The sequence below is a fragment of the Balaenoptera ricei genome, chromosome 20 (assembly GCF_028023285.1).
Source record: "Balaenoptera ricei isolate mBalRic1 chromosome 20, mBalRic1.hap2, whole genome shotgun sequence".
In the NCBI taxonomy this organism is placed as follows: Eukaryota; Metazoa; Chordata; class Mammalia; order Artiodactyla; family Balaenopteridae; genus Balaenoptera; species Balaenoptera ricei.
Window position 1 is genome coordinate 15,283,373 of NC_082658.1, and position 13,104 is coordinate 15,296,476.

The window sequence follows — 13,104 nt, forward strand, 5'->3', positions numbered from 1 at the left end:
CCCTCCCCAGTGTCCCCCTAGAGTGCTCATTCCCCAGTGTCCTCCTAAAGCTCTCCCTCCCCAGTGTCCTCCTAAAGCTCTCCCTCCCCAGTGTCCTCCTAAAGCTCTCCCTCCCCAATGTCCTCCTAGAGTACTCATTCCCCAGTGTCCTCCTAAAGCTCTCCCTCCCCAGTGTCCTCCTAAAGCTCTCCCTCCCCATCCTCCCCTCCCCCACTGAGCCTGGAAAGGTGCTGTTTGCCCTGTGCTCAATCCCCAGGGCAACAGCCCAGGCAGCAGGTGTGTGTGTTGAACAAGGCCATCTCTGGGGCGCAGTGGCTGGAGATGAGCTTTGTTTAAATATTAAAGAAGTCAATCATTAATCAAGCTTCGCTTGGTGCCCAGTTATCCACTGTCTCCATTTGGGAGGGCCTGGACTGGGGCAGGGAGGGCCATGGGGCAGTTTGTAAGGCTACTTGCATCTCAGACAGCTAACAAGCAGCTTTTGGGGGCTGGATTATGCAGCCCAACACAGGGCAGGCCAGAGGATCAGCAGAAAGAGGGGCCGGCCAGTGTACAGAGCATCGTGCTCATGAACTGGGCGCTGATGGTTCGTACAGGAGTGTCTGGCTCTACTTGAATACATTGTATAAGGGGACTGAAGCAGTGTCCAGTTTCTAAACAGAGCAGATTCTCCTTGGGTACTGCAGCCCCTCTCCAGCCCCACAGTTGGGCTCCTGAAGAAAGCATGACTATGAAGAACAAGTTCTGGGCATGAATTGGGGCTGAGGGCTGGCTTGGAGGGACATAGCCCCTGAGTCACTAAAACCATGGTTCCTGAGCCCCCAGGGAAGGAGGCTGGCCTGGAACCCAGGGCGTACATGGAATCACACAGTCACCTGTGCACATGGCCTCACATACATGAGTGCACAAACACACAGTTACAACTCCGCATGTACCCAGATCTGCCACAGCTGCACCCAATTACAGTTGGGCACTATGCGTGCGAGCGGTCCCCTCCTCAACCTCCCCAACATCCTCTCTGGCTTGGCCACCTTCCTCCTGCCCCCCAGCCTCACCAGTCACAGTGGTGTCTAGTCCCAGCTCCACCATTCAGCTCTCATCCACGGAGGCCTCCTGTTGTGCTGTGTGAAAATCCGAATGGTCAGGCCGATTGAGCACAGCATCAGGATGAGGCAGAGGCCCAGCAGCAGCCACTGTTTTTTGACAACTTGGTGGGGCTCCATGGCTATGCCTAGAAAGTAGGCCTTGGGTGGTGACTTGAGTGCACTGGTGTCCTGTGCACTGGTGTCCTGTGTACTGGTGTCCCGCGCACTGGTGTCTTGGGCCAGTGAGCTTTTTTCCAGGATGTACAGCCTGTGGGCCAGCAGCAGGACCACCAGTAACATGACAAAGCTCAGGGCCAGCAACACCCACTGCCCAGATTTGGCCTGGGCAGGGTCCAGCTCCAGACCCAGGAATGCCACCCTGTCTGTTTCTTTCTCTGTGGAAGACATAGGAATCTTGCCGAGCAGGTGGAACTGGGGAGGGTACCTCATGGTGATCAGAGAGGATCTGACTGCCACAGGCCTTCTCCCTCAGCCTCTGGCACCTACCTTCCATGCCAAAGTTGAGGGCCTTGCCTGGGAAGCAGGGTGAGAAAGAGGAGCAAAAGGAAGAGAAGGAAGGGACGGTACAGACAGGGCTGTGTACCACATGGTGCCCGCAGTGGCTCCGTGCAAGGGTCAGGAGGCAAGATGCCCACCCCGTGCTCAGAAGCCAGCCCGGCAGTCTAGCTGGAGAGTGGGCAAGGAAGCATCCGAGCGAGCTAGTGGCTGGGCCGTGGGCTGTGGTCTTGGCCGAGGCTGCATCAGGTGCAGACAGGGTTCCACAGCAGAAAGCCAGGTCATAGATGGGCTAGGGGTGAAGGCTGGGTTGGGGTAGGGGCTGGCCCAGGGCAGGCTAGGGTAGGGCTTGGGGCTAGAACAGTGGCGGGATTAGGGTCAGATCACCAAACCTTCAAAGGAACAGCTGAAGTGTGGCCAGCCCAGGATCTCCCCACGCCGCACATTCTCGGTGACCAGACAGTTCAACAGGGGCTTGAAGTAGGTCATGAGGGCCTTTGTAGACACCTTGGTCTCCCCGGTTATCTTCTGCAGGACCTCTGGCCAGGGCTTGCTCGAGCCCAGCTTTAGGACATCCCTGGGAGAGTGGCTACAGCTGTGAGGCTGTGTGGGGGAATCGGCTAATGCTGCTGGGACCCCTCAGTATGCCCAACCCCGCCTTTAGGGCTTTGATACCCAGACTCTTCCAACAGAGCTCAGCGCAGTGGATTAAATCACAAGCTTTGAAATAACACCAACCTGTGCTTGAGTCCTCTGTGGCTCAGCTGTGGGACCTTGGGCAAGTACTTAACCTTTCTGAACTACAATTTCCATATCCGTAAAATGGAGAAAATAACAGTACCTATCTCCTAGGGTTGTTGTGTTGGCCAAATAAACACAATTCTGGGAGCATACTAGGTAGGCAATAAATGCTTGCCTAATATTATTATTATTGTTATTACTACTACTGTGATGATTACTGTTCTCCTGGACTCAAATAAGCCTAAAGTCAAGAGGGAAACCTCATGTTTCCCATGAGGCGCTCAGTGTTAGTAGAGAGAGGTCACTCTTGTCCCTTCCGGTCTCACAGGGAGCGTGTGGGATGATTAGAGAGATAATAAGCATGGGATGCGTCGTGTGCACTGCCTGCAGAGCTGCAGAAATGTCAGCTCTGTCTCAAGGCACACCCTGTGCTTGGTGGCAGGGGTCTAGCCTTAGACTTGGCCCGTGCACTCACGGTGGCGTTACAGAGTGTGCTGCAGCCAGGGCTCTGGGCTCCTCCACCCCAGGGCCATCCGCAGAGGCAGCAGGAGGCGTATGTTGATGCTTCTCAACCTGTTTCCCCTGATCCGACCAGGAGAGAGGTGGGGCTGAGAGGCCCAGAAGTCAGAGTGTGGAATCTAGACTAACAGGACCCAGGTTCAGACCCAGCAGTGCTAGTTATAGGCCGCACAACCACAGACAACCAACTTAACCTCTCTTAGCCTCAGTTTCTTCACCAGTAAAACCGGGTTCCATTAACACTTGCATTTCACTGTGGTGAGGATTAAGTCACATAATGGCAGCAAAGAGGGCTTTGTTGCTTGCAAAGACTTATACACATCGCTTAATAAACAGCTGGGAAAGAATGAGGTGGGGAAACTAAAGGTCAGTGGATCCTTGGAAGAAACCACTAGGGGAAAATGTAGTTATGAGCCTAGAGAAATGGAGGAGAAAAGTCATCAAGATAGAAAGAAAAAAACAAACAAAACTGACTTTAGGTTAGAGGATTTTTATCAGATGCCAGGTCCTGGGAAAAAGGAAGGCCCTGGTGGGGGAAAAGTGTCAACCACTGAGAGTCCGCCTACTCAGAAATAGTCTTTCAGGCTGGGCGGGACAAGAGGTTTGATGTGGGCAGCACATGAGACTTGCAAGGGTGACAACTGGGCACTGCCTGGAGCCCTCAGCTCCAATGTGGCAGCAACGGGCCCCACGAACAGGGTCAGGTCCTCGTGGCTGGCTGGGTGAGGCAGGGGACTTTGGGAATTTGGACCAAGTCCACTTCGACCCTCTCTTCCCAGCAGAACCAGCTCAGAGCCTGTCCCACGGCAATCACATTTAGGACGATGAGTCAAAAATAGCAAAATCAAGTTTTAAGCTGTGTTAGGCAAAAGAGCAGCCAAGAATCTTGCCCTTCCCCTTCTCCCCTGCAAGCATGTGCCTGCCCCATGCCTCCACAATATGCCTAGTGATGACCAGCAAGGCTTCTACATGCTTGGTGTCAAGTCAGACCCTGGGAGCCTTGTGTGCCCTGCGTGGAGTGGGGGAGGGAAGCGATGAGAATGACTGAGCTCAAAAGTCCCAGCGATCAAGCGGGATGAAGGCTCAGAGTCAAAAGTGAGTTGATGTTGGGAATTCCCTGAGGGTCCAATGGTTAAGACTCCAGGCTTCCACTGCAGGGGGTGCGGGTTCGATTCCTGGTCGGGGAACTAAGATCCCACGTGCCACGTGGTGCAGCCAAAACAAGAAAACAAAACAAAAGTGAGTTGATGTATAAGAAATGGATGTCTGCTATTTTTTGTACTCCTGCGTTGGGGGTCAGAGATCCCTCCTTGATCCCCTGGCATGACCTCCTCACTCTCTTTGCATGTTCACCAAAGCCCTTTCCTACTGCACCAGCTCCTTTCTTGGATTACGGTTATTGATTTATCCTGTGGCCCATTGCCCCCTGCTGGACGCAGGGCAGGCTGGTCGGCACGTGCACAAGTAAATGTTTGCTGAATGAATAAATGATAGGCAGCCAGAGACATGAATACAGGGAGCAGAGAGGCCTCTTATGTTTCACACATTCAGAGAAGCTCAAACCTGGGCAGTCGACTAGAATAAACTGCTGTAGTATGAAAAGATGGAAAAGCAAATAGACTAGGGAGACAAGAAGGCATGCAAGGTGTAGCCCTCCTGCAAGCAAAGGCAGGGATCAGTCCTGCAACTCCATCTGGCCTTGTGGTTACTGATGAATGGCATGGTGGAATCACAAATGTGCTCATTAAATTTGCAAAGGTTACTAAATTATTGTGGATAATTATTAGGATACTAAAAAGAGGCTTTGTTCATCCTCTGGGAAACCAGGAATAAAACTCAACATGACCTTGACAGGTTAGGGTAATGGACCTACTGAAATCGGTTGAAACTCAATGGGGAAAAGACCATGTCACTGGGTGGGCTTCATGTCTCAGTGGTTGGAGCGCTGATCTTGGGACCAGTGGACTAGGTCAACTTCACCAGACCAGTGTCGTTTGACTGATGGAAGCAACAGGGTGAAAGATAATGTGTTCTGGAGTCAGTTTGGGCCTCAAAGCATGACTCTGCCACTTCCTAGTTGAGCCATGTGCAATCACGTTACCCCTCTTGGCTTTGGTTTCATCATTTATGAAATGTGGATAATAATATCCATTTTGCAAAGTTATGAGCTGCTAACATGAAAGACTATAAGAGCGCTTGTTAGAGAGCCCAGCCTGTAGCAGTAAATGCTTCCCACCATCAGGTCAGCCTCTCGCCCCACTCCAGGTTTGTTTCAGGACCAGAAAGCAGTGCCACAGAGGCAGGGATGGAAAGGATGGGCTAGATACCAAGTGCAGGGAAAAAGACTGCGGGTAGGGGGTCAAAGTAGACCACAGCTGATCTGAGTGTGCCAAGAGGCTGGTGTGAAAGCCACCTGGATCGGCCTGGGAACTGGGTTCAGACACTTCCAAGAAAAGATGGAAAAAGCAGAGTGCGCCTTATCAAATGCTGCTGAGAGGCTAGGCAAGCGCCTTGCCAGGGAAGAATAAGGGGATTCAGATGGAAGATGGAGGCAGAGGCAGGACTCCAACACTGGGTTCTGATCTGGGACAGTTTGGTTTATTGGCTATGTGAGTGAGTGAGTGAGTGAGCGTGTGTGTGTGTGTGTGTGTGTGTGTGTGTGTGTGTGTGTGTGTTAGCAGGAGGGGCTAAACAGTCTCTCTGACCACAAGGGGCTACACAAGACGAAATGAGCTTTGATTAACATAGGAGAGACTGCAGTCTGACAGAAGGAAGAACTTCCACTAGAACACAAGCTCTGCTCAGGGGGCCTAGGGTGGCCAGGTGAGAAGAGGGGCCCTGGGGCAGGCGTCCAGCAAGGTGGGGAAGGGGAGCCAAGGACAGGGGAGGGAGGAGGGCACTCACTCCAGGAGCTTCCCAGCCGGCTTGGAGTTATAGATGTTACGGTGCAGCAGCCCCACGTGGCCTGAGGCCTTGCAGAGTGCTTCGTGGAACTGGAACTGCAGCACGAGGCTGAGGAAGTACCTGGGGAGAGAAGGCGAGGCTGGCTGGGGAGGGGTGGCAGAGGTGGGCCTGGGTCAGCAGTCACAATGGGATGGCTGGCCCTGGAACACTGCAAGGGCTCTCCTTCCTAGCCTTCTGGATCAAACCTATGCTGGCCTCCCTCTTTCCTTCCCTCCTCTCAGGGACATCAGACATGCTTTCCCATTAGCTCTGCCCTCCACACGGGAGCTGATGTAAAAGCCCAGTGGATTCAGGGCATGGCCCTCAGAAGGTTGTGCCGTCTGATGGGAGGAGGTGGGGAGGGGTGCAGGGGGACATTTGGATCTGGGGCCTTCCTGGAAATCCTCAGCTTGGGTCCTGTGTCCCCGACTCCCAACTCGAAGAGCCGGTTCTGCTGGCAGGGCCCAGACCTTTACCGAATGTAGGGCAAGCTGGCAGAGATGTGGAACTTGGTGCCCGGATCAAAGTCATCCTCTGTCCGAGGGACAGGGGGGCACAGGCCCTGGTACTTCAACCTGGGGGCGGGGGGTAAATTGGGGGCTTGATAGTGCCATCCGGTAGGGTTCCCAGAGCCTTTTCCTTTTGAAACATTTGCACAGCTATCAAAGCGACTTGGCGTGCAGAGGACACTTAATGCATTTTTACTGATTAAATAAATGAGTTCAAAACACATGGGATTGGGAATCAGAATCAAATAATAACAATAGTTAACACTGAGCACTTCCTCTCTGCAGGAACCGTGCCAAGCTCTTCACACAGACTCACTCAACATTGTCCTGGTTCTAGGGGCACAGGAGGGAATGAGCTAAGCAAGGTCACTGCTTTCATCCTAGTGATGGAGGACGGTTGTAGACCAACCAACAAGGTTGTTTCATCTGATAAGAAGTGCCAAGAGGATACCAGAGGATAAGAGGGGGTGGGATAAATTGGGAGATTGGGACTGACATATACACACTACTATATATAAAATAACTTCTGAGAACCTGCTGTATAGCACAGGGAACTCTACTCAGTACTCTGTAATGGCCTATATGGAAAAGGAATCTTAAAAAAAAAAAAGAGTGGATATATGTATATGTATAACTGATTCACTTTGCTGTCCATCTGAAACTAACACAACATATAAGTCAACTATACTCCAATAAAAATTAAAAAAAAAAAAAAAGAAGTGCCAAGAAGAAAACAGAGTAACATCCCTGTGGTATAGTACTACTACTATTCCCATTCTACAGATGAAGAAAACTGAGGTTTAGGGATCAGGGAATTGGTAGCAGGACACAGAACAGTCATGGGCAGACCCTAATAACTTTCATGTTCAGGTCTGGTTTTGCCCCTCTGAGTTGTGTGACTATGGGAAAGTTACTGATTGTCACTGAGCCTTGTTGTAAAATGTTGTCTGTGAAATGGGGATAAAATGACCCATCTTTGGGATGAGACAAAGTCTATGAACAAGCTCATAGTTTCATTGTTGGCCCACTGGAGCCCTGAACCATCCTCTCAGGGGAGTTCCTCTCTCATTGACAGGGTTTTGTTCAAGGACCAGGGAGTTGCCTTCCCTTTCCCTCAACCCCAGGTTTCCATCACTCAGGTGGTGGTGGGCATGGCCGAGAGAGGAAGGAAAAGGTCCTGGGCAGGCACCTCACATGGCTGGTGGGGGTGCCCTTGGAGGGGGCACGAAGTCAAGACCCTGCCTGTCCCACCAGTGAGGCCTGGCCCTGTATTCAGGGCGGGGGTGTGAGGGTGAGAGGACGAAGGGAGGGGTGCCCAGCTCTGCCATCCCTGGATGGTGGTGTGACCGCAGGGTGGTCACACCTTCTTCTTCTGTGAATGGCCAACGTAAGGGCCTGGTGCAGAGCTAGCAGGCCCATCAGGGTCGTCTGTAGCAAGCAGACCTGAGCTGGTCAGTCTGACCATCTCCTAGTGGAGATGGAGAAGCCATAGTCATGGGCAGTTATCATCCAAGCAAACAGCCAGGGGTCGGTGGTGGGATGGACACAGGTGCCCCTCACTCAGGACTGATGCTGCCCGACTGCCGGTGGTGCTCCTTCCGTTGCCAGCTCTGCCCGCAGACAGGTCTGCGGATGCTAAGTCAGAGGCAGGTGTGTGTGTGTGTCGGGGTAGCAGGAAAGGGGGCACTGGGCCTGCCCCTGTCCCATGAGGACTCTTTCCCCAGGAGGGAAAGAGCTCAGCCCCCCAAACACCCCTTCTGCTGGCCCCACTGGTGGGCACAGAAAGGGAGGGGAGGAGCAGGAAGGCCTGCCCGGCAGTCGGTGTCCTGTTCTTGGAGGAGCCCAGGCGCAACGACTGCGTGAGCTTCCCGGCCTCCCAGGATCCCCAGAGAGGCTAAGGGGCCTGCTCAGTGCTGGTGCTGGATTCGACATGACCCCCCATGACTGCACGCTCGGGCCCTACCCACTTCAGCAGGAGCGCTTTTGTCCGGTGACAACAAACAGCCAACGCCACCCCAGGGCTTCCCCACGGCCCCGGGTCAGCAGCGTCTCACGCCTAGCTCTGCCCTCACAGGAGAGGCAGCAGCGCTCTTTGGTAGCAGGCGGTACCCTTGAGGCTGCCCCGAAAGCCCTGGGAAAGCCCACACCAGGGCTGGGCCTGGGCAGCGGGCCCCGATCAGCGGTCCTCCCCACCTGAGGTTCCACCACTCCTGGTTGTACACGGCCTTCTCGATGGTGCCGTCAAAGACCTTCCAGCGAAACAGGTCCACCAGGTAGGCGAAGGGGATGAAGGCCATCTTCTCCAGGGCAACGTTCATCAGGAAACCGACCTCCTCTGGGGAAAGCCGGGCCGTTAGGAGGCTGCTCCCAGTTCCCCCTCCCCTCAGCTTTGCCTGGAGAGCCCCAGCTGCAGCCCCAGGCCCAGGCTGGCCTCTTATGATCCCCTTGGTCCCCATCACCTTCGTCCTGGTGCTGGTGGCTGAGCAGGCCTCTGCTGAGCAGGTGCTTATGGGAGGAGGCCGAGAGAGTGATCACCGGCCCCACGGCCTCTGCAAAGGCTGGGTTGGCGCCTGCGCGGAAGATCACAGAGGGGTTCTTGTACTGCAGGAAGTACTGGATACGGCCCATCTGGTGAAAGATGGAGAGCAGGTCTTCTATGGTCACTTCGGTGCACTTCTTTATCCTGGGGTTAAAGGGCAAGGGTCAAGGAGCATGGGGATGCCCTGGGAGAAGGAGAGATTTCTCCATTCAGGCTCTGTTAAGGGACGGGGGTGGTCAAGCCAGAGACCAGCAGGGCCTTATGCTGTTACTCCAGGCCTCACATCCAAGCAGCGGCCAAGCCCTTTGCTCTCACCCACCTGGCCCGTGTGGCTGGCTCACCCCCCAACCCCCGCCGCCCTCCTGAGCCAGGCAGACAGGTGGAGAGCGGAAGGAGCAGAGGCAGGGGGGTGATGCTGGCCGCAGGCTGAGCTCCTGAAGTCCTTCCTGTTGTAGAAGTCCCAGGCGGATGCGTGGCACTCCACCTCCCGCCCGTCCGTTGGCCTTTCCATCTTGGAATTTTTCCAGAACCCAGGAGGGGTGGAAAGCAGCCCTGGGGAGGTGACGAATTTTTCAGCCTCTTGGAACATTTTCTCAGACTTCCACTGCTGTGAGGAAGAGGAAGTGCGTGGGGCCCCCCTCAGGGCTGCGGAGGGGGCAGGCGCAGACCGAGGCCGAGCGCTGACCTGGCCTCGCATGATCTTCGTGATGTCCTCAGGGGGCTTCTCCGGGAAGGGCAGGACCAGGTCTAAGATGTTGACCCAGGACTGAGCCCACACGTTGCCTGGAAGGGGAGGGGGAGGGCTAAGAGGAGGCAGGAGACCGGCTCTCCCCCGACTGAGCGTCTGCTCGCCTGCCTGCCTGGAGGCCCGCTCCGCCCGCCCTGCCTCTGCCGCCAGCTGGGGTTTTACCCAGAACGTGGACAGGGATGGCCCCCTCGGATCGATGAGCTCGGGCCCGTAGAAGTGATACAGGGTCCGGCGCACGTAGGCGTGTAGGTTCAGGTAGAGCGGCTGCAGCTCCTGGAAGAGCTGCTCCAGGTCTTCTTCCAGTGTGTCGGACTCGTACGTGGACCGCCATAAGGCCCCCATGTCTTTGTAACCTAGGACAGGGGAGGGGGCTCAGAGGCGCTCACCACCCTTCAGCCTCGCCGGGCTGGCAGGAGACCCAAGCACCCTCTAGGGAAGCCACTTGACCTCCCAGATCCTTGGGGGTCTTCACCTGCCAAACAGGAAAAACACCTCCCAAGGCCACTGTCCGTATTGGATGAGATCAGGGTGGAAAGGCACTTAGCAAAGTACATACTGTGTGCTCCTCCCCTTGCCTGGCTGGATAGGACCTGGGTAAAGCCCTGTTCCTCTCTCACCCACCTCAAGCCCTACCCACCCAGCCTGCCTTCCTTCAGATCCTCCCAAGGACTTCAGGATGCTCTTTTCTTCTTGCTGCCTGGCTCGTTCCATCTTTCAGGCCTTGGATAAACGTCAGCGAGGCCTTCCCTGACCACCTAGCTGAAGCAGGGCTCCCCTATTCTCTCTCTGCAGCCCCTTCCTGCTCAGCATTCATCCCGGGTGGCAACAACTGGAGATGTGCGTCTGTCCCCCAGCGAACTGTAAGTCCTAGGAGGGTGGGCACGTTCTCTGTCTTTTCACCTGTGCATCCTCAGAACCTCCCCAGCACCAGCACACAGTAGGTGCCCAATCACCGTTTGTGGAACCACACAATGAGTAAGCCACCTTGCCCTCCCCAGCGGCAGGGCTCAGGGTTCCCATCTCCAGGTCCTACCACCACCCTTCCCCTCTGCAGACTCTGCTTCGCCCTTCCCAGCATTGCCCTGAGCCCCACGCAGTACCCGGTCTGCCCCTGGCTGGGCTGGCTGGCAGGTGCGGGGGGAGGGGCCTCACCGTTGAGCTACGCAGCCTTGTTGCTGAGCTGCACGTAGCGCTCGAAGGTGCTGCGGAGCTGGCGACCCAGAGCATCCCGCCAGCCCTGCCAGGCCCACAGCAGCTCCTTCTGCTCCCGGGAGGTGGCCGTGACTTCTTGGAGGCCTGTGCCCGGAAAAGGAGCCAAGGCCACCCACTCCGGCGGGTGGACTTCTGCCCTCACCTGCCCCAGGCACCCACTCTCCCCGCCCCCACCAACAAGGGCAGTTGGGGCCAGGAGGAGGGTGGGAGTCTGGAGGCTCCTGGAAGGGGCTGGTGCTGAGGCTCGGGGGTTGGCAGGGGTGGGCTTGGGCGCTCCCCAGGCTCCAGGGGCAGGCAGGGTCCCGCATTCAGGCACACCTGGGCCACGCTGTACGTGGTCTCCATGTGGGCCACAATCTGGCTGCACTGGGGGGACAGGTGTCACCCAGGGCAGGCCGGTACCTGTGGGCCCACCCCCGGTGCTAGCCCCACCAGCCTGGAGAGGCGGGCCTGGCCAAGGCATCTTCCCACCAGTCTCTGCTTCCCTCCTCTTCCAGAGGAAGCTCTGGCCCTGCCTGCCAACCTCCCTCCTGCCCCCTGCGGCTCCCCGCCAGGCAGCCCACCCACCCTGGGGTGGGGATCATGTGCCTGGAGGCCTGGGGGCTCGTCCTCACCTCCCGGAGCTCCTCCTTGGGCAGGGCCGCCCTGTCGAAGTTCTGCAGCTCACTCAGCACGCGCTTCACGGCTGGGTCCTGGAAGCTGGCGATCTTAAACAGGAGGGCCCGCATGCCAAAGTACAGCGTGTGCTGGGGCCTCTCCACGTCCTTGTCCAGCTGGAAGGAGGGTCACTGTGTTTGTCATGTGAGGCTGAGGGAGAGGGTCAGGGTCCCACAACCCCCCAAGCTCCTCCCAAAGCCCACTTTTTTTTTTTAAAGATTTTTTTTGATGTGGACCATTTTTAAAGTCTTCATTGAATTTGTTACAATATTGCTCTGTTTTGTTTTTCTGGCCGCTAGGCATGTGGGATCATAGCTCCCCGACCAGGGATCGAACCCGCACCCCCTGCATTGGAAGGTGAAGTCCTAACCACTGGACTGCCAGGGAAGTCCCCCAAAGCCCACTTTAAGGGTTTGGAATCATTGAAAATTTGCTAAGAGGGAGAAGGGAGGGAGCCTGGTCCTTAAAAGCAAGCAGGTGATATCTACAAGGGGAAAGAAACAAGAGACTCTTGCCTAGAGATCTTTTAGGGCTACCAAAAGGCCCAGAGCTTACAGTCTGTTTTGACATGTACTTTGGGGCTTCCCTTTTTCCTCTAGCTCTGGAAAGGGGGCAAAAAGTGTGGTTCCCCCCCAACCCCCCACCGAGACCCCTGAGAAGAGCAAGGGGAGAAGGGGCTGGGGTGGAAGTGGTACCACACCATCTCCTCGCGATTTTTCTTGGTGATGTTGGTGACATAGTTCCAGGTGGCCTCCATGAACTGGTTCCACACAACTTGGGCTGTATGCTCATAAAACTGCAGGAAGGCCTTTGCCACGGTCTCATTGTAGAGCTTGTCTGCGGAGAAGGAGACAGGTATAATGATGTCCTGGGAGGGGTCTGCCCCTGCCTGGTGCCCTTGTCTGATCCTATGCTCCTTCAGGTCCCAGCCCTACCTGAGTTCTGATCACCCTCGGTCCTGAGCCATGGCAAGAGCTGCCCATAACAGAAGAGCACAAGTAAGGAAGGTCCAGGGCAAGTCCATCTTGTTCCCATGACCAGGAGAACAGCAGAGCTGGGTGAGGCTATGGGCCAATCACAATCAAGCTCCATATTGTGACATCAGGGGCCAAAGGGTCAGCCATGCAATGTCAGAACTGGAAAGCCCCCACCTACCTTCTGGTCCAACTGTCCCCATTTTACAGGTGAGGAGACTGAGGTCTAGAATGATCTAGCCATACGACCCGATTCACACAGCTAGTCAGTGGCAGAGCCAAGAGGAGAACCAGGGCTCTTGACTTCTACACCAGAGCTTGTCTCATTCTACTCAGTCACTTCTTCCTGGCATTGGAGCCACCCTTGGCCATGACCAGGGATTGATGAGTCTCCTCCCTCCACAGGCTGGGATCACCTCTGAGCAGGTGGGTGGGAGGATGGATGGATGGAAGGAAATGACATCTCTGGGTCTCTGGACTCTGGAAGCACAGTTGTCTCTCCGTGTTCTTCTGACTTGACCTCCTGTGTTCATATTTTTGGCCTTTTTCTCTCTTGTGGGATGTATGATCATCCCAGGGCTGTGCAGGACCCTTCCTCCCTTTCCCTGTTCTTACACCTGCTTCCCCAGGGAGAGCCTGATACTATGAGTTTGCTTTCGGA

General features: G+C 55.4%; 1 protein-coding gene across 1 annotated transcript; it reads right to left on the bottom strand.

The window, feature by feature from the left end:
- Positions 1 to 1,070: 1,070 nt before the first annotated feature.
- Positions 1,071 to 12,504, bottom strand: LOC132355879 (angiotensin-converting enzyme-like protein Ace3). The gene is given in 14 exon segments (XM_059908442.1): positions 1,071 to 1,480; positions 1,994 to 2,178; positions 5,766 to 5,885; positions 6,281 to 6,379; positions 8,507 to 8,648; positions 8,773 to 8,989; positions 9,280 to 9,459; positions 9,538 to 9,655; positions 9,776 to 9,953; positions 10,753 to 10,896; positions 11,085 to 11,178; positions 11,427 to 11,585; positions 12,170 to 12,306; positions 12,405 to 12,504. Coding segments are annotated over 14 exon segments (2,283 nt in total).
- Between the last annotated feature and the right edge of the window lie 600 nt (positions 12,505 to 13,104).